Genomic DNA, 26,733 nt, shown 5'->3' with positions numbered 1-26,733 from the left:
TTTGATTACCAAGTAGTGCAAATTCTTGCACTCTTCTGTGGTGTGCTCGTGCTCCTTATGATAGAAGCATCACCATCTTGACACACCTAGACGAATTAGTTTTGATGGGCTCTAACCACTTAAACTCAAGTAGTTCTCTGATAAGTGGGAGGATCCTCTCATAGGAGACAATCAATGAATTGAAACTGGGCGGTTGTTGTTACTATCACCCCTCTTGTCTCCATTTGCCTTGTTTGGATTGGTCATTTGAGGGCTTCGAACTCCCAACCTTGTTGTTTTTGGCAGCTCAGTTTGTAACCAAATTTTGTTAGGAAGCTACCCAAACATCATCCTCTAGCATGACATATTTGTTCGCCCGTTTGAATAAATCATCTATTGACACGGGTGACTTCTTGGCAAGGAATTGAGTGTCCAGATTGATGCTCCGTTTCAAAAGTTGCAAGATGGCGTCCATATTGTAAGACTTCACCTGAAGCACTATTTGTCTGAATTGCTTCATGAAGTCCCCTAACAACTCATTTTCATGCATCTTGATGTTTTAGAGGATGCTTATGTTCTACTTCTGCTGAGTAGAATATAGATAATGGCCAATGAAGGCCTCTAAGACATCCTAAAAAGAATTGATGGAGTTTTATGGGAGTTGGTGGAACTAAGATAGAGTCGAGCAGTGTAGGCTAGCCGAAAAGACTTTGCATAACAATACACCATTGCTAACATCTAACATCATTAGCTGTCGGAAGTGCATTAAATGGTCGAAAGGGTCATTCGTCCCATCGTACATCGTGAACTTTGTCACTTGAAACCCCCTAGGTGGCTCATAATTTGATGATGTAGGGGCTAAACGACGTGGAGAACATCTCATCTAGTCGTCTATTAATGGATCCGAGCAGGGCCTTCGCTATCAGGTCATTTGCTGGTAGCAGTTCTAGTATGGGACACTGAGGCAGATGGCTTGGCGGATGCCTCATTGTTTGGTTTGCCCAATCAGGCTTGAGGGCCTTTGACATGTGTTTTTTTTTCTCCTAGGGCCCAAGGTGGGCTTTCATTGCTCTCGAGAGATGTGAGCCCCATTCTTGACCCCTTTTCAGTTTTTCTCTAATGGAGCTTGCTGCTTTTTCGAGTCGGGTCGACTAGTGAATGCACTAGTTTGGTAATGTTGGAGAATTGCTGGCCGACAGTCCCTTGTCCATTGGTAAGAAGAGCTTAACGTATCACTAAGAAGCTCTCTTCGTTTGGCTTCAATCTCGTCTCGAAGCTGTTTATTGGCTAGGGGTGCGATGGCTTTTCAAACGACCACCCAGGGTTATCTAAGCCCGTAGCTCATAGTTTTTTTTGCTTTAATTGTTCTGCCTACTGGAGTAGGGATTGCATTTATCGCTCATATTCTTCTTACTTCCTTTCCATTTTATCTAGCCAAGCTTGAAACCGCTTGTTAGCATTAAATGATTTTTTTACAAGAGGCGTGTTAGCCATCGTGTTCTATTTTAGGCTTTTGTATTTGTTTCTCACAAACAATGCCATTGTTGGTGCACGACTAATGATAGTAGAGTCCGACTAGCTTTTGAGGTGTAGATGATGGTTTGACCTGCACAAAAGAATGTTTTGATAGGTTTTTTGGGCACATCCCTTCAAAGCTTAAGCCAAAGAGTGAAGACTTGAGCAAGATTGGTGTTTTTGGAAAAATGGTAGCATACCTTTCTTATGGTTAAGAGCGGCCATTTATCTTTGCCTAAATGTAATGTCTTATTTGGTGCCTTAATGGTGCCTTTGTGCATTATCGTCTTTAATATCAATGATTGTCAACCAATAATGACTGTCATGCCTTGATGAACATTAAAATTGATGTTTTAGCCTCATAATAGTTGTGTCAATCAAGATACTTAATGCTTGTTAAGCAGGAATGTGTAGTGCCCGACTTATTTGTGTCTGTTTGGTATCCTAGGGCCAGGCAAAAAGGGCTACATGGCTCTTACACAATAATACCTTGTGCCAGATGACGCTTTGGAGATGGCGGTGCCTTGTGCCAGTTGACGCTTTGGAGATGGCATAGTCTTGTGTCAGTCAATGCTTAGGAGAAGACGATGAGCGTCCTAATAGAAAGAGAGAAATAACATTCGAATTGTGAGTATGAAATAACATTTCAATCATGAGTCAATATATATATTTTTTTTTTGAGTGACATCAATGATTCGATTAGAAGATTTTGTAAACATTGACTCCAAGTGCAAGTATCAAAATAAATTTTATTCTCTTAGGGTTATCCAATAGGAAGTGGCGTCCAGGTTTTGCAAATAAAATGTTATTCCATTTATGTGCACATTCATTTTTATTTTTATTTTTATTTTTTAAGAAAAAGAAAAAAGGTAGAAAAAATGAAATCATTGTCCGTCATCTCCTATCCGAGTCCCAAAGGCACCTCAACTTTTGCCCAGTGGGATAAGGACTTATTTGCGTGTAGAAGAATGACGCCGACGGCCGCGACGACGTCGTTCCAATGCGCCGTTATGTTCCCTCCCAAGCAATCTCTTTCTTTGCCAACTCTCTCTCCATTTCCGACAACAGCCCACAAACCTCTCTCCCTATTCACTCGAACCCTTCAACTCTCTGCAACCCATCTCACTCTCAAAGCTTTGATTTCTATCTCCAAATCAGAATCCAAGAAGAATGTGAAATGTGGGTGCGCAGTCTCTTCCGAGCTCAGCAAAGATGGTGGTTTCATTGTCGTTAATTTCTACCGCTTTGTCTTCATCCAAGACCCTGAATTGGAGGTCTCCAAACACCTCTCCTTCTTGCAGGTATTCACTGAACAAATGATCTTTTTTTGTTGGCCCTATTTGGTTCAGAAACGTTTTGGATGAGACAATATGTGGGGTTTTGGAATTTTGGTTTGTTTTCTTAAAAAAATGCAGGTTTGATGGTTTTGTGAGAACACCCATTTTCTGGAACTGTGCAAAGACCAATTTTCAGGAAATGTTTTTAAAAAACAGTTGTTGAAAATGTGATAGAAGGCATCTTTCTCTTGTCATCTACCTCTGTAATGGTATTTGCTGAACATACAATCCTTTTAATTGATGTTCCATTTTTGAAATCAGGTGCATCTTTCTAGAAAAACAAAATCCATATTTATATATAAAGATTTGTGGATGTATCTTTCTTCAGAGTAAGGGGCAGTCATGATAAAAAGAGTTGGAGTAATAGTAAGTTTAAGGAGGACGGAAAGTTGGTGTATTTGGATTGACTTTTTGGACGTCAAAAATTGTTTTATCCAATCAAAGCTTTTCTTGTATCTAGGCATTGAATTCTTTTGAGAAGATAAAAACTCATTTCTTTTAAGCTCAACTAGAAATTCTGTTTCTCTTTATATAATTTTTGTAAAAGTGCTTAGCTCTTAAAAAAGATCTTAATGTAGAAGACAATAAAAATGTTACTTATTGTACAACCCGTATCTTGCTTATGCACAAAACTATTTCCCATGTTTTAATAGGCTATTAGGGCTTCTGCCTTGAGACTCACCTCAAGGCGAGGCTCATTGATGGGGGAAAGCCTTTTAAAGTTTATTCAAGGAGAAAGGGAAGACCTAAGTAAACTTTAAGTAGGATTAATATTAATTAGAATTGAATTAGGATTGGTATTTGTTGGAGTCTAATTAAGATTAGCTAGTTGAGTTATAATATAATTAGAATTTGAGTCATGATAGGTTATTAGAGTCCTAGTAGACTTTGGATGTTATAATTAGAATTAGAATTATAATAGGTTATTAGAGTCCTAGTAGACTTTGGATTTCTTAAAGAAGCCTATAAATGGGCTAATCAATGTAAATCAAAGGGATGTATTGATATTAATAATATTATATTTTCTTTTATTGTAAGGTTGTAACCCTCAATGGGGAGACTTCATTGATTTTCTTGTAGGTGAGACTCCTAGAAGGCCTTAGTGAGACTCTAAGCTTTTCCATCTTTTCTTCATTGTTTTTTCTTTCTCTTTATTTCTTATTTTATAAGTTTCTCTACCATAAAATTTATTCCTTGTTCCTCTCCTTACACCCTAAAAATAAAACCCTAGTCCACCTACCCTGAGTATAGGCAACCATCCTAGGGTTGTCCTACATCAATTTTGGTATTAGAGCCAAAGTTCTTGGCTTGAAGGCATATGCGATTAAGGAGCGGAGCAACTCATGCAAGCATGAGTTCAAAAGAAACTTCTAGCAATCAAGATGCCGCTACAATACGCTTCGAGGAAATTTCAGCCACACAACAATCCCATCAAGATGCTTAATACAACTAAATAGCAAACTTGATGAGATCATGAAGTTATTATAAAAGAATCAAGAAAAACGACCAATTGAAGAGGAGATTGCAAGTCATCAATTTAGATAATCATCTAGTCGATCATGTGAAGAACAAGACAATTTTATGATGGGGAATCAAAGAAGGGCCAAACTTTTTGAGCTAAATGATGATGTGACAAAAAAGGTACGTCTTGAAGTTGCTGAATTTTATGGAAAACTAAATCCAACGATTTTTCTTGATTGGATTATGTCAATGGAAGATTACTTTGATTGGTATGTAATGCCCGAAAATAGAAAATTTCGTTTTGTGAAGGCAAAGTTGAAAGGAGTAGCACGTCTATGGTGGCATAATATTGAGAATCAAGTTCATAGAACTGACCAACTACTTATTGACACATGGGACGGGATGAAGTTGAAGGTGAAGGAGCACTTTCTCCTAACTAATTATGAACAACTTATGTATACAAAATTGTTTTCCCTTAAACAAGGTACCAAGTTTGTTGAAGACTATACAGAAGAATTCCATGAATTGAGAATTCGAGATCAAGTGCGAGAAAGTGATGCTCAACTTGTAGCCCGCTACAAAACTGGACTTTGAATGGAGATTCAATTTGAGATGATTGTTGCACACACTTATACCGTAGATGATGTTTATCAACTAGCCCTCAAAATAGAAGAAGGCGTTAAATTTCGGGTTTCCAGGCATCCAAGTTCACAAATTGAGAGCACTTTCTCCAACAGGATAGCAAGTAAACCTTTAAGCACATCAAACTTTAGAACTTCTAATCATGCGAATGGTGGGGGCAACACTCAACAGACTTCGAATGTGGCTCATAAGAATGGTAATAAGGGTAAAACTTCAATGAGTATTGGAGATAGAAAAGTAGACGTGACTCCTTTATGCTTTAAGTATGGTGGCCGTGTTGAAGAACCAGAATCTGAATTGGAGAGTTACCTAAAGGAAGAAAAGACCTACAATGAAGATGAAGTTAGTTAAGAATGTGACTTCTATGATGGTATGACGGAAGGACATAGTCTTGTAGTACGACCTTTATTAGTTGTCCCAAAGGTGAAAGGAGAAAAAGATTGATGACATACTAGCATTTTCCAGACACGTATTTCTTGCCAAGGGAGATTATGCACCATGATATTGATGGAGGTAGTAGTTTGAACATAGCTTCGCAAGAACTTGCTGAGAAGCTAAACCTTAAAACAGAGAGACATCCAAATCCATTCAAAGTAGCATGGGTTAATGACACCCCAATCTCGGTAAGTTTTTGCTACTCAGTAACATTCCTTTTTGGTAAGGACTTTGAAGAGTCTGTATGGTGTGAGGTCTTACCCATAAAAGTATGTCATATTTTACTTGGAAGACCTTGACTTTTTGATAGAAGTGTTCAACATGACAACTATGAAAATACATATGCTCTCATACACAAGGACGTAAGAAGATCCTTCGTCCAATGAAAGAAGTCTCTCCAATTAAGAAGTCAGAGGAGACACAACCAAAAAATGTACTTACTATGTGTCAATTTGAAAAAGAGAGCATGGAAACTAAAATAATTTTTGCTTTAATGGCTCGAGAAGTGGAAGAATTTAAAGAGCAAGATAAGGAATATCCAACAAATATACGTAAAATCCTTGATGACTTTCTGACTTGTGGCCTACAAAGTTAACTAATCAACTTCCTCCTATGTGTGACATACAACATGCCATTGATTTGATTCTCGGTGCATCATTACCAAATTTTCCAACTTATAGAATGAATCCAAAAGAACATGCTGAATTGAAAAGGCAAGTTGATGAATTACTTACTAAAGGCTTTATTCGTGAAAGCCTAAGTCCTTGTAGAGTTCTTGCCCTACTAACACCAGAGAAGGATGGATCATGATGGATGTGTGTAGATAGTCGTGCAATCAACAAAATCACAATCAAGTATCGATTTCCAATTCCAAGACTTGATGACATGTTAGATATGATGGTTGGATCAGTAATCTTCTCAAAGATTGATCTAAGAAGTGAATATCATCAAATACGTATTAGACCAAGGGATGAATGAAAGGCATCTTTCAAAACTAAGGATGAATTGTATAAGTGGTTAGTCATGCCGTTTGGACTAACCAATGCTCCAAGTACCTTCATGCGGGTTATGATGCAAGTATTGAAACCTTTTATTGGATGGTTTGTTGTTGTCTATTTTGATGATATTCTTATCTATAGTCGATCTTGTGAAGATCATGAGGAACACTTAAAGCAAGTAATGTGCACTCTTAGGGTTTTATATTAATTTGAAAAAATGTTCTTTCATGAGCCTTAGTGTTGTATTTCTAGGCTTTGTTGTGTCTTTTAAGGGTATTGAAACAGATATGGAGAAGATCAAAGCTATTGTTGATTGGCCAGTACCAACAAATATCCATGAAGTGCGAAGCTTCCATGGAATGACTACATTTTATCGATGATTTATTTGAAATTTTAGCTTTATTATGGCCTCGATTACTGAATGCATGAAACTTGGTTTAATTATTTGGACCAAGGCATCCAATAAGGCATTTGAAGAAATCAAATCCAAGATGGTGAACTCTCCTATCCTACGTCTACCAGACTTGAGAAAGTATTTGAGGTGGCCTGTGATGCTTCCCATGTGGGAATTGGAGTAATTCTTAGCTAAGAGAGATATCCTGTGGCTTTCTTTAGTGAGAAGCTCAATGGGGCAAAGAAAAAAAATACTCCACATATGATTTTGAATTCTATGCAGTGGTGCAAGCCATTAGGCATTCACAACATTATCTCAGTTACAAGAAATTTGTTTTGTATTCGGATCGTAAAGCCTTGCAATATCTTAATTCTCAAAAGAAGCTTAACTCTCGACATGCAAAATGGAGTAGTTTTCTTCAACTGTTTAGCTTCAATTTAAAGCATTGTGCAGGAATTGAATATAAAGTAGCTGATGCCCTTAGTAGGAAGGCCCTTCTCTTAGTAAACATGTCAGCCATTACAATTGGATTTGAAGAATTAAAGCATTGCTATGACAATGATGTTGATTTTGGAGATGTTTATTCATTTCTTTTAAGTGGTTTGAATGCAACACTTATTGATTTCCAGATTTTAGAAGGGTACTTGTTTTATAAAAATCGTTTATGCTCACTAAGGACTCCCCTACGTGATCATGTCATATGGGAACTTCATGGAGGCGGAATGGGTGGACATTTTGGACAAGATAAGACCATTGCTTTGGTGGAAGATTGCTTCTTTTGGCCTAGTTTAAAGAAGGATGTTTGGAAGGTTATCAAACAATGTCGAGTATGTCAAGTAGGAAAAGGTTCAAAGCAAAATACAGGGTTATATACACCATTACCAATTCCATCCAAGCCTTGGGAAGACTTGAGCATGGATTTTGTACTTGGATTACCAAGGACACAATGGGGCTTTGATTCCATATTTGTTAATGTTGACAGATTTTCCAAAATGACACATTTTATCCCATGTAAGAAGGCTTTGGATGCTTCTTATGTTGTTGCCTTGTTCTTTAAAGAAGTAGTTCGATTGCTTGGATTACCACAATCCATTGTTTTTTATCGTGATGCCAAGTTTATGAGCTATTTTTGGAAAACCTTGTGGGCCAAGCTAGGTACTCAATTAAAATTTTCAAGTTCTTTTCATCCTCAATTGATGGACAAACAAAAGTTGTCAATCGCAGCCTTGGTACTCTTTTGAGATGCATTGTGAGAGATCAATTGAGAAATTGGGACAATGTCTTACCACAAGTCGAGTTTGCTTTCAACAGCTCCACTAATCGTACTACTGGGTACTCATCTTTTGAAGTGACATATGGGCTGAAACCTAAACAACTTGTTGATCTTATACCATTACCTACTTTTGTCCACACCAGCCAAGATGGTGATGCATTTGCACGTCATATATGAGATATACATGAAAAGGTGTGAGAAAAAATCAAAATCAGCAATGAGAATTATAAAGAGGTGGTAGATGCATATCGAAGATATATTCAGTTTCAAGAAGGTGATCAAGTGATGACTCGTCGAAGTCCAAAAAGATTTCATCCGAGCACATATCAAAAGGTTCAAGCTAAGAAAACGGGTCCATTTCGGGTACTAAAGTGGTTGTGTGAAAATGCTTATTTGTTAGAGCTCCCTTCAGACTTGCATTTTAGTCCAATATTTAATATGGAAGATTTGTGTATCTACCATGGTCATCACAACGATGTAAGTGAAGAGTTGGATCTTCAATCACCACCTACTCTTAGCTCTCGTCCTGAGATCGAGTATGTTCTTGATGATCAACTTGTGTCTACTCGATAAGGTAGATACCAAAATTTTTTGGTGAAATGGCGAGGCAAACCACACTCTAAAAATACATGGATTACGACAATGGATTTTCAGAAGCTTAACCCCAATCTCTATGAATTGTATGAAGCATCTAACTCGTTAGAGCCGAGTTCTTTCAAGCTAGGGGAAATTGATGGGGGAAAGCCTTTTAAAGTTTAATCAAGGAGGAAAGGGAAGACCTAAGTAAACTTTAAGTAGGATTAATATTAATTAGAATTGAATTAGGATTGGTATTTCTTGGAGTCTAATTAGGATTAGTTAGTCGAGTAATAATATAATTAGAATTTGAGTCATGATAGGTTATTAGAGTCCTAGTAGACTTTGGATTTCTTAAAGAAGCCTATAAATAGGCTAATCAATGTAAATCAAAGGGATGAATTGATATTTACAATATTATATTTTCTTTCATTACAAGGTTGCAACCCTCAATGGTGAGACTCCATTGATTTTCTTGTAGGTAAGACTTTTAGAAGGCCTTAGTGAGACTCTAAGGTTTTCCATCTTTTCTTCATTGTTTCTTCTTTCTCTCTCTTTTTATCTTATAAGTTTCTCTACCCTAAAATTTATTCCTTGTTTCTCTCCTTACATCCTAAAAATAAAACCCTAGTCCACCTAACCTTGAGTGTAGGCAACCACGCTAGGGTTGTCCTACATCACTCACCTCAAGGCAAGGTTCTAAAGATTAGCCTTGAGGCTATAGCCTCAGTTAAGGTAATTGAGGCTTAAGCCTCACCTTGCCAAGGCTTATAGCTTTGAGGTTATAGCCTTAAGGCTAATGAGGCCTAAGCCTAAATATCCTAAGGGTTTTCGGCCTTTATGGGCTTTTAGTATATATTTCATAATAGACTTAAATATCAATATTCAATGAGTTTTAATGGGTTCTATCATTTATGCTTTTGTGCACTTCTGATATACATTTCATGAATTTTGTATTGAGTCCCTACTTCATTAAACCTTTTACAAAATTTGGTCTTATTGAATGAAAGGGAAAAAAAAGATTGAGAAGAATAAGGGAATTGTTGATTGTTCATTGATCTCATATATAATCTAATCATTGATAGATAAAAAAAGATACCAATACAATTGGTGGAAGAAGAAGATGAGGAATGGGTGGATATTAACACCAATGGGGAGGATAATATAGCAATTGGATATGACTATATTCCTTAGAGGATCCTAGTGATAGGAATAGTAATGTTGAAAATTATTTGGTAAAACCATGAGAGAGAGCTAATTATATGAGAGACAAAGGAACTAACTTAGAATTATTAACAATGAAAAATAAACCATGAGAGAGAGCTAAATTTTATGAGAGAAAAAGTAACTAAATTAGAACTATTAACAATGAAAAATAATTAATTTTATTATTATGAAGTTTATGTCTTTTTTATTTTTCAATTTATTATGATTTTATGAGTTGTTTTTTTTTTTTTTTAATATTTTTATTTTGTTTTTTTTTTTTGTTTAAATTGAGGCTTATGCCTCATTTTGCCTTGAGGCTTATACCTTGCCTCATTTAGGTAAAACGCCCCAAGACCGCCTTTAGCTTTTTAAACATTGACTATTTCATTTGTAATGAAACTTTTACCAAATAATATTGCAATTTGAAAATTATGAATTTGGTAAAAGTTATGAAGCCAAAAATGTCAGTAAATGATTTTAGTGAAGCTGCTTATAACTTTAAAACAAGTTTAACTTGTAAGTAAGAACATTGTTCGTTCTTGTGGAAGCTCTTTTTTGAGCAGGAAGTTATTTCTTGTCTTCTTAGGAGTTCAATGGGATGGGCAAATTGGAGCGGTGGTGATTTGAGTCATGTCTTAACTCTTAAGCAATTAGGGATATTTTTCTTATTGCATTTTATAGATTTATGTGTATGCATACGTTATAGGCTTAAGCAGTTAGGTGTTTTTTAGGTTTTTAAAGTAAGAGACCAAGTTCACCCACCCTCATTGCTTTTAAAAGTAATATATTTTTGTAGGTGGGTATATGTATCTTTATTTGTTACCATTCTGAAAGGTTATGGGATTTTGATTTCATTGTGAGTGATTGATCTTTTAGCATATTGGTCAAGTTTCTTAGCATTGGGTATTAGAGCATGTTCTAGGTTAAAAAAGGGCGACAAACCACCAGAGTAGGGATTGCCTTGGAAGGGGCATCCTGAGACTGGCCACTTAGAGGCCAAGGATTTTGGCCTTAGAAGCATGATGGTCCCACTGTGATTCCACTAGTTCTAGGGCTTTTGGATGGACACAAATGCATAGGTTTGGGTCTTGAGAATTGCTGTATTATGTAAAATACCAGAAAGAGCCATTCCCAATTAGGTCTTCATAGCTACTCTGGCAGGATGAGAGATTCTGGACTGTTGTCATCATCTGGCTGCTAAGTGCTAGCTACTAGCTATAGCAGTGCGCATCATTTGGCGCCCCCCCCTTTTTTTTTAGGTGGATCCCTTGCTAAGGCAAATGTTTTAGTCTCTGGGGCTCTGCCACGATCACTTATTTCCTCCTTAGTTGTATTGGTTTTGCACTTAATAAAAGATGTAACTCCTTGTGGTTGTTGGGTTCTTTTTGATTTTTTGTTTCCTGTTTTGTTCCTAAGAACCATTTGTTATTTGGCTTCTTATATTCTTTGGTTTTCTCATAGATTCTCCTCTTATAATAGAAAAAAAGAAAAGAAAAGAACTCATCAATTGCATATATCCTTCAAATGTATTACTGTGCTGACCATGTGGATATGGGACATTGGGACATGAACTGGGGCAAATTGTAGTAAAAAGATTAATTATGTTATAATTAGCCTATCAAAAAAAAGAAGATTATTAACTATGTTATAATTAGACATCATTAATCTAGAATCAATTATTCAGCTTACATTTTCTGCTCAGTTTCCACTTTATGTTCGATTGTCAGGGCTTTGACATACATGGCCGAGTATATATAAATGAGCAAGGCATTAATGCACAGGTAGGGTGGTCTCCCTTCTAATCAGATATCTTTATTTTTTCTATGTGGCATCTCTTGAACATAATTCTCTCTTCACATGTGCCCTTGTTTATGCTTGTACAGCTATGCAAAGCATGTATTATTATTTTAATTGTTTATGAATTTGTACATGGTTGCAACTGAGATGCATATTATTTATAAGTCTGCATGTTCGAATGGTACTTTGCTGGGGTTATGTCATGGAATGGTGTTTATCGATCATGGTTTCTTTTATTCACAAGTCTTTATGTTGGGAAGATACTACCCCTTGTTGGTCAGATCTTTATGAAATAAAAATTGATGGTGCTATTTTTTACATAAGCATAATTCAGGGAGTCAGGGTCACAATACTTTTGTGTCTGACTTAGAAATTGTTCTGAATCAGAGAAGTCCCTGCTGCAATATCCAAGTTTATTATACAGCTGTTAATGTTCATAGGCATGTTGCTTTATAAATCAATCACGAATGCTTGATTAGGTCTTCTATGCTGAATAGATCTCAGTTGGACTTATCAAGAAATTGCTCCATAGAATGGTGCTGCAATATAAATTTATCCTGAGTTTGGTTTCAAATATAAGTATCTTTCAATTTAGGTTTGGTAATTATATGAATGCTAAAACCTTTTATAAACCAACTAGGCTATACTTATTATTTTTAAATCATCCATCAACTATGGTACATTCTTGTTTACTTCTACAGCCAAGGTTATAACTTTCTCTCATTTTTGCTGTTTTGGCTGAACATTTTTTTTATCAGAGTTTTGGCTGAACATGTTGGTTTCATTGTTTTTAGGATCTTCAGTTATTAAAAGGTTGTAATGCTCTCTTTTGAAATTAGTGAAAGTTGAATTGTCGAGATATCTTCTTTTTCTCTGTTCCTTTTTAATAGGAAATATGGAAATTCTAATAATGAAAAAGGGAAAACCAATACAAGTATGAGTGAGATCCTTCTAGTCAGCTACAGGAAGAAAGAGCCTAACAAGTTGTTCTGAAATAAAGTCACCACCCTGAAAAGACCCAGGAAGAAAATCCGAGAGAAGCTCAAAGAGGGGGACATCCACAACAAACTCCTTTGACAAGGCAGCTCCTCATTCTGCTTCTTGGTTATCCAATCTAGACTTCCAAGTTCTCTGGACCTCTACAGAGGTCAAAATCCTGTGATTCCACAATTCAAATCTCCAATGCCCTCTCTTTTCCTAAGTAACCCAAGAGAGAACACTCACTGAGTCCCTCTTTTCTAGAAGGTTACTAACTCCCAATCAGGATACCCTTTCCAAACATTCGAATAAAGCTAGGATTGTCTCCTTAAAGGCTGAACTAATCATGGTCTAGAGAAAGCTCTAACCAATTTGTTCCATGGTCTCTAGACAATCTACCAACACTCAACTTTCATTGGTCACTCAAAGAACCATCAAAATTGAGCTTGAGGCTCCCTATGGTGAACTAGCTTTCTTAGCCCTGTTCACAACCATCCTTCTAAGTTCATGGTAAACCTTTTTCACCTCACAACAGGATTAAGTTGATGGGATTCCTGAAGAACTTTTTGGTAACAGACACTGACAGAGAGTGAGACAACAAATATTCTACCTACAAAGTCAATAAACCTCTCATTCTTGGAGATCCTGGTGTTCCTATCAAAGCCAAATCACCTGAAGAATAGTAATCCTTCACATAGAACTTATTTTCTGCCATTATACTCTAATTTGTTGTTTAAAACAAAAACACACATATAAATCTCCAAAACCGCCTAAGCCCTTATGGACCTCACCTACTCTTGAACCCCTCTTTTGTCAATTTCTGCTCATCCCTAAACCATTCTACAGCCAAAATTCCAACCTTAGTTCCTCATTGTGGTGCTAGATCTTTGGAAGATCCTGCATCAATTTGGTATAAAGCTCGGTTTTATGTAGGATCTGATGCTCAGTTTATTATGTTGGTAATGAGGAGCTATGACTGTCATTGCTCTCCAACAGGCGGGTGTTAGGGTGCTAGTATAATATAAATTATCTTAACAAAGTAGAATGGTGTTTCCCTTTCTATTCTCTACCCTTCCTCTCTTCTAGTAGTCTCCCCCATCTCCTCGCTTGGAACAGCAATATTGTTACAAAATGCAATGGCCAATGTAGATCTTCTGATGCATAAAAATTGTTTGATCATCATTGGGCATGTTTATTTTGTTATTTCATATAGTGCTTCCTTTGATCGTTAGATTGATTTTTTCATTGCACTGGGATTTATCATGCCTGTCTTAATATTCTCTTCTGAATGTTCTCCATTTTAATTCAGTACAGTGGGCCATCAAAGGATGCTCTTGCATATGTTGAATGGTTAAGAGAAGACCACAGATTTTCTGATATACTGGTTCAGATTTCTCCAGCTTCAAATGGACATGCCTTTCCAAAATTGAAGCTGCGGTATAAGCCCTCATTAGTACAGGCAAGCTATATGACAGCTTACTGGTTCCCTGTGCATTTTGGCTCAAATTTGTTAATCTTGCTTTTCCATAAGAACTATTCTTTTTATACCATTGTTTCCATTGTGCTCCAGCCATTTACTTGAGTTATTGTTTTCTCTATATACTTGTTTCTATCATCCACATTTTTTTTTTTCTCCTAGGAAAGAAAACTACTTTTTAATTTACATTTTGAGTAAGATTTTAAGGATTTGAGTAAAGCTATTTAACTCTGTCAGGTTGGAAGTTTCTTATTTTCTATTTTTTTTATTGCTTCTGTGAATCTGAATATTGCTATCACTTAATTTATCCAGTTAGAGGGAGGTATTTCACATCTTCCTTTGCTTGATCCTTTGATGCGGGCAACAGCTTTGGCACCGTCAGAATGGAGGAAAAGATTGGAAGCAGTAAATAAAATTGATGATGCATCAAATGAGAATTCAAATGCAAACTGTATTCTATTGGATGTGAGAAACGGTATCTACCACTCCCTTATCTTCTAGGAATGGTTTCACCTAGAATTTTCTTGGCTAAAAGTGGTCTCAATAGTTGTGTGATTTATTTTTGTTGTATGTGTTCTAAAGTGGGTTATCTGTTGGAAAATTTGTAGAATAAGCATTGAAGATTGGAAGAGTGGCAGATCATATAATTATTTTCCTTAATTGCAGAATGTGCCCCTCTCATATAGTATTCTCATCATCAAAATCCAACATGGCTTTCTATGAGTGAAATATCAAATAAAACTGAATTTATAAAATCATTATGAAATAAAAATCAGTGGCCTAGTCATTATTTTGTGTACTGTTGGAGTTTAATATGGCAAATCTGCTTTCATAACTTCCTTCTGTTTTACTGTCCCCCAGTTGGCTTGGTTTTATCTTCTCATTGGAATATCTGGTTAGTGCCCCATGTCATTGAGTGGCCATCCAACTCCAACCCACCATGCGTCACTTACAAATTTATTGATTAATAAAAGGGAAATTGTATTGACACCACTTGAGAAGTAGGGAAAAGTAGAGATTCCTCATACTTCAACCAACAGATTCCTTGGTGACTTAATCCTTTTGGAATATTTTATTAAAGTTTGACACAAGGAACACCAGATTTCCAAGTTGGTATGACTTTTCCATTATTTTATGTCTATAGGTGACCGAACTTTAGAAAGCATTTTGCTTTAGGTCGGACAGACACTAACTTGACAGAATTGTCACAGGATTACAGCACAGGAAAGGTTCCACTAGGGTAACATCCGGCATCCGGGGGGTGGGGGGTGTGGAAATGGGTGTTTCTTAAAGATTATAAGATAGGAGTTGAATAAAATTACCCAAAATAAAACCTAAAAATATTAGGGATAAACAAAGTAATCAAAGATCAACGATAATAAAAAAAACCAAGCACGGGACATACAAATATTTATGTGGAAAGCCCCCACACTAATTGTGGAGATAAAAAACCATAGGCTTTAAGATCCACTATTTGAGATAAAAGTACACAGTTTTACCTGACTGCTTTACCTTAAAGGCTTACTCTTTAGCACCTTGATCCACGTCCACGATGCAACACCTCCAATGCTCCAATGGGTTCCTCTTAGCCTTTGAGGAGATGTTCTGGTGGATTCCTCACAAACTCTGAGGGGATGCAAGTCCTTGGAACAACCCAAAATTCAATCCTATGAATCCTTGCTTAGAGATTGAGAATGATAGGGCAAATTGGCTGATTCTCTCAAAGTGTTCCCTCAAAAACATATTTAGGTAGGGTATATATAGGCCTAAGAGCCTATAGGGTTGGAAACAAAATTTTGTTAAAAGATAAAATATCAAATTTCCAAAAATTAATTAAGAAAATAATTTTAAATAAAATATCAACTTTCTAAAAATTAATTAAGAAAATAATTTTCTTAAAAAAATAAAATATCAACTTTCTAAAATTTTATTAAGAAAAGAATTTTCTTAAAAAATAAAATCTTAAAGTTGTAAAAAATTAATGAAAACATTTAACACAATTTTAAAACTTCTGATCCAATCCTACCTTATTAAAAAAAAAAAGAATTAACTTGCCTTTAACAAACCATTTCAGACTTGTGACAATCCGGTTGATTGAATAGCAATTTTGAACCTTCAATGGAGAGTAAGTCGCCATCTAAAAATGTTCCTATATCAGAATGAAAAGGAACAAAATTGCCAACAAACAAAGTACAAGACTTAGTGTCCCAACATAACCCAATGGCAGCCATGGGAGCAGAACACTCTGAAGATGATAAACAGAAATACAGAATGGATGTACTAAAATATCAGTTGAGATTGGCTGTAAGTTACTAATCTAATTAGATCAGCACACAATTCTGGATGGATAACTATTGCGGTGGCATTAAAGGATGTGTGGCTATGCAGTCTCACTCTTTTAACCTGAAGAGACAATCCAGAGGAAAATCATTTCACAAAGACTTGCTAATTTGTTCAAAATGAATGACAATTTAATAATTTTGAAAGAAACTTGTATAATTTATATAAGATTTCACCGCTTGCTAAGTGCATATTTGAATTATATGATGCATGTGGAATTGGGGCACAACTTTTTGCATCTTTTTTGCAATATGACATTTTGTTATTTGTGATCCATCTGATAGTTTCGTTCTTTGGATCTTGCTATTATTTCTTTAGTGTTGAAGACTGTTTGAGCATTCCATGCTCTTTCTTTCAGCCAATTAAGTTTGAAGATTTTATAATTGTTTGTAGTCAGGTTATGAGTGGGATGTTGGTCATTTTCGTGGTGCTCAACGACCTGATGTGGACTGCTTTAGGAGCACTTCATTTGGGCAATCCCAATCAGAGGTATGGTCAATCTACAATAGGCTATCAAATTGTAGCATGGGGATGTAAGCTTTGATATGAATACTTTTTAGGCTGAGGGATGCCCAGGTGGGTAGACTCCTACCATGATCTGTTGTTTTCACACGGCACCTTGGAAGATGTTTCCATTCAGAGATCTCATTCATCGGGGATAAATCCAGTTGATTGATCCCATTTTTTGGATGGATTTCTTCTTTGACATGCAGAAATATCATTATATCTTCTAGAATTAGATCCATTTATACAGTTGGAGATGATACAGCCTACTAGTGTCCGGTAAGCAGCCTGTAAAATATTTTTCCTTTTTCTGGACAGAAATCGGTCATTAACTGGAAGTTTTTTCGTAGAGCCTTAAACCAAAAGAGATTGAAAAGAATTAATTCTCCAAACTAGTGATGAAATTCATACTCTATTCCCATTTTTGTTGGACATAATTGTCCATAAACATGACTCCTGTGTTTTACTAATTAACGTTCTTATGACTTAAGAAAAAGAGAAAAATAAGGGGATAATAACAGGAATTAATCCTTCCAGCAAATGGTGATAATAGTATAAACAAACATAGCTCACTTTTCTATCCCTACAGTGATGTTGGGAAACCCGATTCTCTTTCTTCCTCTCCAGTATGGCATCTGTATTTTGTGTGGCCTAGTACGTTTCATTGCCGTGTGCTTTATCATACCTCTTCTTTTACTGGCATCATCATCAGTACCACCTTGATTGCTCCACCCTCCTCATCTTCATCAGCACCTTCTCATTTCATTCATTAAAGCAGATAGAGAAACAAATCACTAACAGAAATAAGTAAGAAACACTGTTTATACTCTAATATCTGTCAGAGATAATTTCTATAGGGAAACCCAGAAAATTCCGTTTATCATGGTAGTGTTTATTGCTAGAAGCTTAACTTACAAGTAAAATGAATACAATATTTTGTTTTCTGAACAAAAATTGGTCCAGCAGACTAAGGGTGCTGTCTCATTTGTAATGCTTATATCTGAACCTTATTAATGACCTTATACTTTCCTAAGCATTCACTTACCATTCCCATAAACTAACTTCAGCTATTACAAAGAACTAGACATTCACGATATCAAATCTAAGATTTGACATTTAATAACAAAGACTGTTGCTTCCATCCATCCATCCTGGAATAATCTTACCCTTGAGCTTTAACACGTGTTGTAGTTCTGTCATCCTCTTCTTCATGGTATCCATATAAATCTAAATCTTTAAATGCAGGGATGATGCCTGAGTGTTGAAAGGAAAATCTATTCCCTAAGCATTTTCACCTTTCTTTTCTTTTCCATTTAATTTTTGTTTTGTTTTCCCTTTTTCTTTTTCTTTTTTTCTGTGTACTCTTCTTATATTTAACATTTAATTCTTCAATTTTCAGCTTGCCCTGAATATGCCGTTATTTCATTTCATTGGCCATGTTCTTGCCTCTCATGTTACTCTCCCAATCTGCAGTTCAGAGTATAGATCATAAGAATGAGTTGGCTGCATCCATGCCCTATCTCAAAGGGCCTTTTGGCCATAGTCCAGTTGTTAGAATGGTTATAAGCAAATTCAGATTGTACATTGATTGCCTCCCACTGCCTTCGATTCTTTCTAGCTTGGCACAATATATTTCCGAAACCTCTGTTGATAAGATCAATCTGCCAATCAGTTTGGGGATGATGGGAACTACACTGTTGCTGCCCAGTTCCAAGACTTCTTCACAAGGCTCTCCAAATATGTGATAAGAACTTGGACTTTCTATCTGTTGTGATGATTGTTTTACTCCATCCAAACTACAGTTTCTCAGGAGTAAAAGTTAGCAAAATGTGATGAATTTGTAGTCTGCTTGAATCAAATGATATGCACCATCTTAGAAAATCAATCCATTACCAAAAGATGAAATCCATTCCTCTATGACTTCTAGGCAGTCCCCAAGAAAAAATGGGCAATTGGGTGCAGAGGCTAGTATTTCAATCCTTTCCTTTGGTTCTTAGCATACGTGACTTCTGTTGACAAAATTGTAAGTGTGTGTTTCATTCTTGGCCAAAAAAGTACATCTACTGAATCATGGCATAGGACTTATCTCAACTAAAATGTCCTCCCAAACCTCCATTGTGTGTATCATGGGTGATAGTTTCCCATAGAGAACAATCTGTATACACAGCTGGACACCCATGAGGAGAAATCCCTCATTTAGCATGTAATTTCCTTGTTCTCTTGTTTGTACAGTCACTATGAAATTGAGCTAAATAAAGGATCAGTAGGATATAAATACTTGAAAGGATCAAATGTGATGATAGTTGTAGACGTGCTTCTTCAGAATAAGGTTCTCTTGCTCGGTGGTTTTCCACCTTATTTAGTGTTTCCAGATTGCTGTAACACATAAATTTTTGTTGAGCATGTTAGCAACATATGAAGTTGCTATTGTTTGCTGGGAAAACATTTTTCTTTTCCTTCTATAGAGGTAAAAAGAAACAGAACTTTGATTGGGCTCTGATGATGTCTTGAACCATAATTTTTTTGTCAGTACAACTCATAAAGGAAACTATCAGCCCTCTTATCAGAATAACCATATCTTCAGGTTGTATTCTTGTATACTTTTGTTTATTCCATGGCATGCTTACTATGGTTGTCATACTCTGGATATCTGTTCTTTTTTGAACCTTGTGCTGAGAAGCATGTAGCTGTTAACTGGTATCATTACTTGGTGGAGTTTTGAATAATAATTTGTTTTCTGGTTATGACTATGAACATGCTTTGAACATACTACACTTTTGTCTGTGTTTCTACTCCTTCAGGTTATTGTTTCAGATCCTTTAGCAAATGTTGACAAAGAAAAAACAGATATATTGATGTATTGTACTGGAGGTATCCGTTGTGATGTGTATTCTGCAATTCTAAGGTAGTCCGATTCCTTGTATTTGCTCTATCTTTTACAATGCTTGGTTGTAATGCACTGGAAGAACTCAACTTCAAACACTAAACTTTAGCATTGGCTTCCAAACATAGTCATCTACCTTTGTTAAGAAATTTGAACATTCAAGGACCATGTGATTTCATTTTTCGTGTATATACTTCAAGCCATACCCAGGATATAGTATACATAGTGGAATGGGTATTGCTTGGTCCAAATTTATATATATTTCATAAATATGTTCAAAATCAAACTAGTGGAACTTATGGACTCCTAATTAAAATAAATGTAACTTTGGAACCAAAAATTGATTGTTTATATTACACACGCATATGCACGAGAATCTAGTAGACAACTCAAAATACTGGAAAATAAAACTTCCTTTTTGATAAGATTAAGAAACTGAATTAACATGTATTGAAGGGGGTACAACCCATGTACACAGGAAATAAACTCTGATTGCAGTAGAGCAAGACTTTACAAAGGGATAAAAGAAAAAGAAAATATAGGACTCGCTAGCTAGTTGTACATTCCTGGCTGCTAATTAAATCCACAGGACAAGGCCTCCTGCCTGAAGAGCTACCTCTGACCAAGGCTGCAATTAGAGCAGCGTAACTTCTTTAACCTTAGAAATTGGAAATTCCATCCTCTCAAAATCTACACATGTAACCTTAGAAATTGGAGATTCTATCCTCTCAAAAATCTGCACCTGCCTTTCTTAATTGATGTTGTTAACTGATTTTCCCTAAAAGCTTGTTTGCACCTACAGTTCTTGAAGTGCATTTCAAGTTTCCATTGACGTTTCTTATAAAAATTTCTGAAATCGACATTCTATTGTATTTTTTTTGATACTGGATGTTTAAACTGTCAGTCGATGTTAATATTCTGGTTCCACATAGGAGGTTAATGGTGAAAATGGAATTATAGAGCCAAACTATAGTTGGGATTTAAGGCCTTGTTGAATTGCATCAAAGTGCTGTTCTCTAAGCTAGGCTTCAGCCCTATCTAATTCCCTTTTATCCCAACTTTAGATTTTCCATTTTTCTTTAATTTTATCAGCTGAGTTCAATATTTTCTTAATATCACAAAAGAACTATGACTGGAATCTCTCAATCATCAAGAAAGGGAAAGAGGGATATCATTGAGTTGCCATGTCTGGGCCTTGTACTTTGTATTGTCTACTTTCAAGATTGTATATTGTTCTGCTTTACAGTTAATTCCTTTTTTTTGCTTATGGCAGACAAAGGGGATTCCAGAACTTGTACACTTTGAAGGGTGGCGTTTCTCATTATCTTGAGAAGGAAGGTCCTATGGAATGGATTGGGAATTTGTTTGTATTTGATTCCCGTCTCTCTCTCCCGCCTTCTACCTACAAGACTGAGGCAGTGAGTGAGACAAGCGGGGCTCACCAAGTATCTGAGGGTAGTACATTTGCTAGATGCTACATATGCAACTCACAACTCCATGAGTTAAGGCATCGAAATTGTGCCAATCTTGACTGCAATCTCCTTTTTCTGTAAGTTTCTTCCTTCTCCTTCTTCCTTTTTATTTATTTATTTATTTTTTGCAATTTCTGTATCTTATGGAAAAAGTATCCAAGGAGCCAAACCACAGTCGATGTTAATACTGATTGTTTTATATTTCTACAATTATCTTTATTGTAGATACAAGTCCTTAGAGATGAGGAGACACATAACTTGATACATTATCCCTATGGATGGTAGCCCAAACAAGCCATTATCAACTTGGAAAGTTAAAAATGCTGGTCATTTGTATATCCAAATAACACTTTTTATTTATTTCTAACCTTTGAAATGACAGATTATGAATAAATGATTGTACCACATGCACCTCTGAGGTGGTACAAGAGAGGTATTTAATACCTTCTTCATTTTTGGATTTAGAGACTATTTGAGAGTGATCTTGAAAAGGGTAAAAAGCACTTCCTAATGCTTGGAAACATTTTTTTTTTAATAAAAATTAAACAGTTGAAAAATATTTGAAATCACTTTTAAAAGTCTGGAGAATCATTTGAAGTGATTCCTAGACCGTCGCTTGATAGGTAATAGACGATTCTTTCAAAATTCATTTTTTTGGTTATATAATACATTTGTTAAAAAAACTACCAAAATAAGTGATTATCTTTGAAAGTGTTTCTAATGGAAACACTACTAACAAAAATGCTATAAATAAAAACTCTTTTAACTAGAATCGCTTCCAAACGAGCTCATATGCATGTAATAATCCTGGAGATTAGATGGTCATATATTTGGGTGATTGTTTTTCCCTCCAGTTGTAATGCGTATTTGTCTCTATTTTCAGATGTTGTACACAGTGCTTAAAGGATTTAAGAGGATGCTGCTGTTTGGACTGCACATCAGCACCTCGGCTTAGACCTGTTCTTCCTGGACACCAAAGGTACAAAAAATGGTATATTTATAGAGACATGGAGCTTCAGACCAACTCAACGGCTTAGTCAGAACTGAAAACCAAACGCAAATAGGAGATTGGGAATGAATATTTACTTGAGTTTATGGTCTCATAGAGAGTGATTCTTGAAGGGTGAGAAGCATTGTTTGGAAGTAGCTTTCTTATAGCATTTAGGCTTTTGGCAAGCTTCTTAAAACCACTTTCAAAAAATCTAGATAATCACCTAAAGTGATTTTTCCTGTTCGAGTGATTCTAGTTAAAATATGTTTATCCTTTGGGCTTTTATTATTAGCTCTTCCGTTAGAAGTGTTTTCAAAGAGAATAGTGTTTATAGAGTCCATCTGCCCGTGCTTTGAGAAAGCACTTCTAACATAAAATGTAATTTTTTTTTAAAAAAAAAATGGTAATTGGTAAAATTTAGAAAAGGGCTTTAATAAAGTTGAAAAATCTCTTGCAATACTTCCTAGAGAAGTTTTTGATAGGTGAATGTTCTTAAAATACTTTTAAAGAAAACACTTTAATTAAAAATATTTCAATTTGAAATACGCTAAGATGTTTTCTTTGTAATGTTAATATATAACAAAATGTTGATCCTTGGTATTAACCCATTAAGCGATTATCTTGGAATCACTTTTTAAGTGATTCCCCATATTTGTTAAATACCTAATCCTTGTAAAATGTTATTCCAAATATCAAGAAGTGCTTTTAAACTATTTCAAAATCTATTTTTCAAGTGTGTAGTTAAATCCTTCAATGGTATGGAGTCAAATGCTAGAAAATGCATTTATAATAGATAATGCTATTAAAAAGTTCAATACTATAGTTTTAATTATTCCTATGATTGGATCGTGGGCTAAAGCGAGATTTTGTAATGTCTTAGGGCATCCCATTAGTAAGTCGTCTTAGGTCAATTCATCAAATTATAATATTATCGACCAATTTGTGCATATATGCAAAAATATTTCTTACCCTCAAATGAGTTACTAATTTTTGAGAGTGTGTTTGACAATGATTTTAGGAAACATTTCTAGTCTTTTTAATAGTTAAATGATAAAATTTTTCGAAGTGTTTGAAAGATTGGAAACATTTCTTAGAATCACTATCAAATGGGTTCTTAATATCATATTTTTGTTATATATTCAAGTATCAAAAACACTATTATAATAAATTTTTAGTTCATATCCAAATAATAAGAATAATTTGTTTTAACATTATAGGGTAAAAGTGCTTTTATGAGAATTATACCAAACGAACTTGAATGTTTGTACGTTGGTTAAAGTTAGGATTTAAGTTTGAAAATCATTCTTATTTTGATTTTAGGAAGTGTTTGGAAAGCAATGACAGGAGTGAGAACCAAGGTGAATTACAATATTGCTTGCAAGAAAAAGAATCCAAATCTTAACGAGATTTCCATGATAATGAAATTTGATTCTTGTATTTATTTCTAATAATTAAACCAAATACGGTAATGAATGGTAAATGAAATGAATTTCTCACTCACATTTCCTATTTCAATATTTTATCCTATATAGCAAAAAAGAAATTAAATCAGTAAAAAAAAAAAAAATTGCACCATGTTCAACATATCCACTTTTCTTGAAAACTCAACAAAGGGTTTTTCCTTTCATCAATCAAATCTACAAAAAAAAGAAAAAGAAAAAAAAAAAGATTGAAATCAATTTGTTTGGTTATTCATTAATTGAGATGTAAACACTCACTTTCTCATCAACCATGTGAGTGTTAGTTAGGTTGACAATTTTAGACAAAAATTCCTAAGTGTCTCCTAACTTGGTTTTTCCAAATCCTTCTTCAAACTACTTGCCTAATAAAGATCAAGACATTAAATTTGCTAAAAGACCAAGGTATGCGGTTGAGGTTGAAGTTGGATGGAATTGAATCAACCTTATTATTTAAATGTTGTTTTACTTGAAATATTTTTTTAAGGAGTTAGGAAGGCTTGGGAAGCCCTTTTTTTTTTTTTTAAAGTGTTCAAAATGCCCTATTCTAGGATTGATCCAGGTTACACTTTATTGATTTAATTTCAACCATTAGATATAAGGTTTCTTTCATTTAAAACCCCCAAAATTTGCTTTTTGATGAATAGAGAGGCACAACAACAACCATCCCTTTTGGTTCTCTTCTCCTTTCCTATTTTGGGGTGTTTGGTTGCCAAGAAAATCCGTCTTTCTACTTGTTTTCCAAATTGTTTTCAATGGATTTTCTTGAGAAAAAAAAAAAAAAAAGAGTTGATTCTTCCTATTCATTCATCTCTTAATTTTGAAACTATTGGGTTTGGGAAAAACCCATTTTTCTTCTTGTGTGGATTCAAGAAGAGACTGAGATCGATCTCGGTGTAGACTCCAAGTGTGCTCTAGAAGAAAAAGGTGAGAAGTTAAAAGTGAAAGGTGTTAGTCAAGTGGTTCAGGAAGGATTGGTAGGTTTAAGCTACATAAAACCTTGTATTTAATGTTTGTTCTTCATAGTGGAAATTTTCGATCAGTTGTAGGCTTGTGGTTTTTGATCTTTTCGGAGGTTTTTCACATGAATTTTGATGTCACAATTGCTCTCTCTCACTCTTCTCTTTGATTTATTTTCAACCTTTTTTATTTTTTATTTGTTTTATTTAATGCTTGTGGTTTTAAGTTGAATAGAAGAACAATGGGATGATATATGTGTTTTCTTGTTAGGTTATTCTAAATTTTTTTGTGCTTATTATTGGTAAAGATATTATGTAGAAATGGAAATTTGAGTTATTGAAGAATTGATCTTGTTTTGTATTTTGGAGTGTGTTGATGCATTTGCATGTGACTTGCATTGGAATTGTATTGGGGAGTGTTGTTGCATTCATGGTTGCATGTGATCTTTACTTTGTATTGGAAAACAGTTAAAGAGAAAAGAAAGTTGTGAATAATTCTAAGGTTAGATAAGGTGTATTAGGAGACCTTTTTAAAATTGTTCAAAAACACCTATTCATCCCTCTCTAAGTGTAGTCCATCATTGAGATTCATTTTCAATTGGTATTAGAGCGGGTTTTTATAGTAAAAACCATTTTCGGTCCTTGAATCTTAATCATGGAACCTTATCAAGAGGGAGCTTCCATTGGGAGACCAACATTCTTAACTGGTGAAAATCATTCTCATTTGAAAGTGAGAATGCAATATTTTCTCAAAACGAAAAGTGAAAAAGTTTGGAATGCATTGAATTTGGTTGGTCTTCACCTAAGGTGTTAGATAGAGAAGGTAGACCAACAAATGTTGTCAAGCCTAAATTGGAATGGGCTAGAAGTGAAAATGAAGCTAGCGAAAATAATGTTAGAGCCATGTATTCCATTTTCAATGCTATTAGCATGGATGAATTCCATAGGATTGCAACATGTACTTCGACTAAGGAAGCTTGGGATATCCTCCAACTGACTCATGAAGGAACTAATATCGTAAAAGTGTCAAAGCTTCAAATGTTGACATCTGGGTTTGAGAACATTAGGATGGATGATCATGAAACTTTTGGTGAATTTCATGCAAAATTGATGGATATAGTGAATTCTAACTTCAATCTAGGTGAACCCATCTCTAACTCTAAGGTGGTTAGAAAAAAATTTAAGATCTCTTTCGAAGAGATTTAAATGTGGGGGAAAGGGTCATTATGCATTTGAATGTCCCTCAAATAAAAATAATAAAAAGGTTATGCAAGTTACTTGGAGTGACTTCGAGTCTAATCGAACAAGTGAAAAGGAATCAAATGAATGTAATGAATACACTAATTTCATAGCATTTGCTGCAAGTGTCAATGAGGAATCTCTCTTAAGAGAAGCTTCAAGTGAGTTAGGTGACTCTAATGATGATGACATGAGTTTTGACACAACATATGAAACTTTGTATAAGGAGTACTTGAGCGTTAAACAAGAATAAGTCAAGTGGAAGGTTTCTAAAAAGATTTTAACCAATGAGTTTGATGTTTTAAAGAGAGAAAAGAAGGGTTTTCTTGATACAATTGCATTTCTTTAAAATGAACGTTTGGAAGTGAAGAAAAAGAGCAATGTGTTGAAGAGTGAAAATCAAATGTTCAAGGATGAGTTAAGTCTTAGGAAGGAAGAATCACATCCTAGCTTTAAGAGACTAAATGAGTTGATCAATTCAGGGCATAAATCTTTTGATAAAAGAATCTTAGGATTTGTTGAAGGAAATGCTACTCCAAGTAGTGGTAAAACAGTTTTTGTTAAGCCTTGTGAAGAAGAATTTTCTAAGAAAACTCATTCTCAAATCAAGTTTCATTGCACTCATTGTGGAAAAATGGGACACACTTTTGATAGATGTTATGCAAGATTGTTTTGTAATTTTCAAAGGAAGTTGACCAACTTAATGAATGAATGTCATACTTTGAAGAATAGGTTGTTGAGTAAGAATAAGAGTGTCAAAGAAGAGCTCAAAGATCCCTCATAATGGTGAGTTGAAAGGAAGCCCTTTGAATGAAAAGA

General features: G+C 35.2%; 1 protein-coding gene across 2 annotated transcripts; it reads left to right on the top strand.

The window, feature by feature from the left end:
- Window positions 1-2,413: 2,413 nt before the first annotated feature.
- On the top strand, window positions 2,414-22,550 carry LOC117934452 (rhodanese-like domain-containing protein 8, chloroplastic). 2 transcript variants are annotated; one of them, XM_034856139.1, is made up of 8 exons: window positions 2,414-2,795; window positions 11,544-11,597; window positions 13,901-14,050; window positions 14,381-14,543; window positions 16,806-16,897; window positions 19,714-19,817; window positions 21,070-21,345; window positions 22,152-22,550. In XM_034856139.1, exons 1-8 carry the CDS (start codon window positions 2,463-2,465, stop codon window positions 22,303-22,305), a joined length of 1,326 nt encoding a protein of 441 aa, XP_034712030.1. In that variant the 5' UTR covers window positions 2,414-2,462; the 3' UTR covers window positions 22,306-22,550. The 2 variants fall into 2 exon arrangements, with proteins under 2 accessions (XP_034712030.1, XP_034712031.1); XM_034856140.1 differs by lacking the exon at window positions 22,152-22,550 and adding an exon at window positions 21,494-21,820.
- The last annotated feature ends 4,183 nt before the right edge of the window (window positions 22,551-26,733 follow it).

The sequence above is a fragment of the Vitis riparia genome, chromosome 17, assembly GCF_004353265.1.
Source record: "Vitis riparia cultivar Riparia Gloire de Montpellier isolate 1030 chromosome 17, EGFV_Vit.rip_1.0, whole genome shotgun sequence".
In the NCBI taxonomy this organism is placed as follows: Eukaryota; Viridiplantae; Streptophyta; class Magnoliopsida; order Vitales; family Vitaceae; genus Vitis; species Vitis riparia.
Note: the sequence above shows the minus strand (reverse complement) of the source record. Positions and strands in the feature narration are given on the sequence as shown.

Excerpts from the sequence above, each read along its gene's own strand:
- LOC117934452 (XM_034856139.1), top strand. The coding sequence starts at position 2,463 with ATGACGCCGACGGCCGCGACGACGTCGTTCCAATGCGCCGTTATGTTC. Across the intron at positions 14,051-14,380 it reads ATAAGCCCTCATTAGTACAG|TTAGAGGGAGGTATTTCACA; the intron begins GCAAGCTATATG and ends TAATTTATCCAG. Across the intron at positions 21,346-22,151 it reads GACTGCAATCTCCTTTTTCT|ATGTTGTACACAGTGCTTAA; the intron begins GTAAGTTTCTTC and ends CTCTATTTTCAG.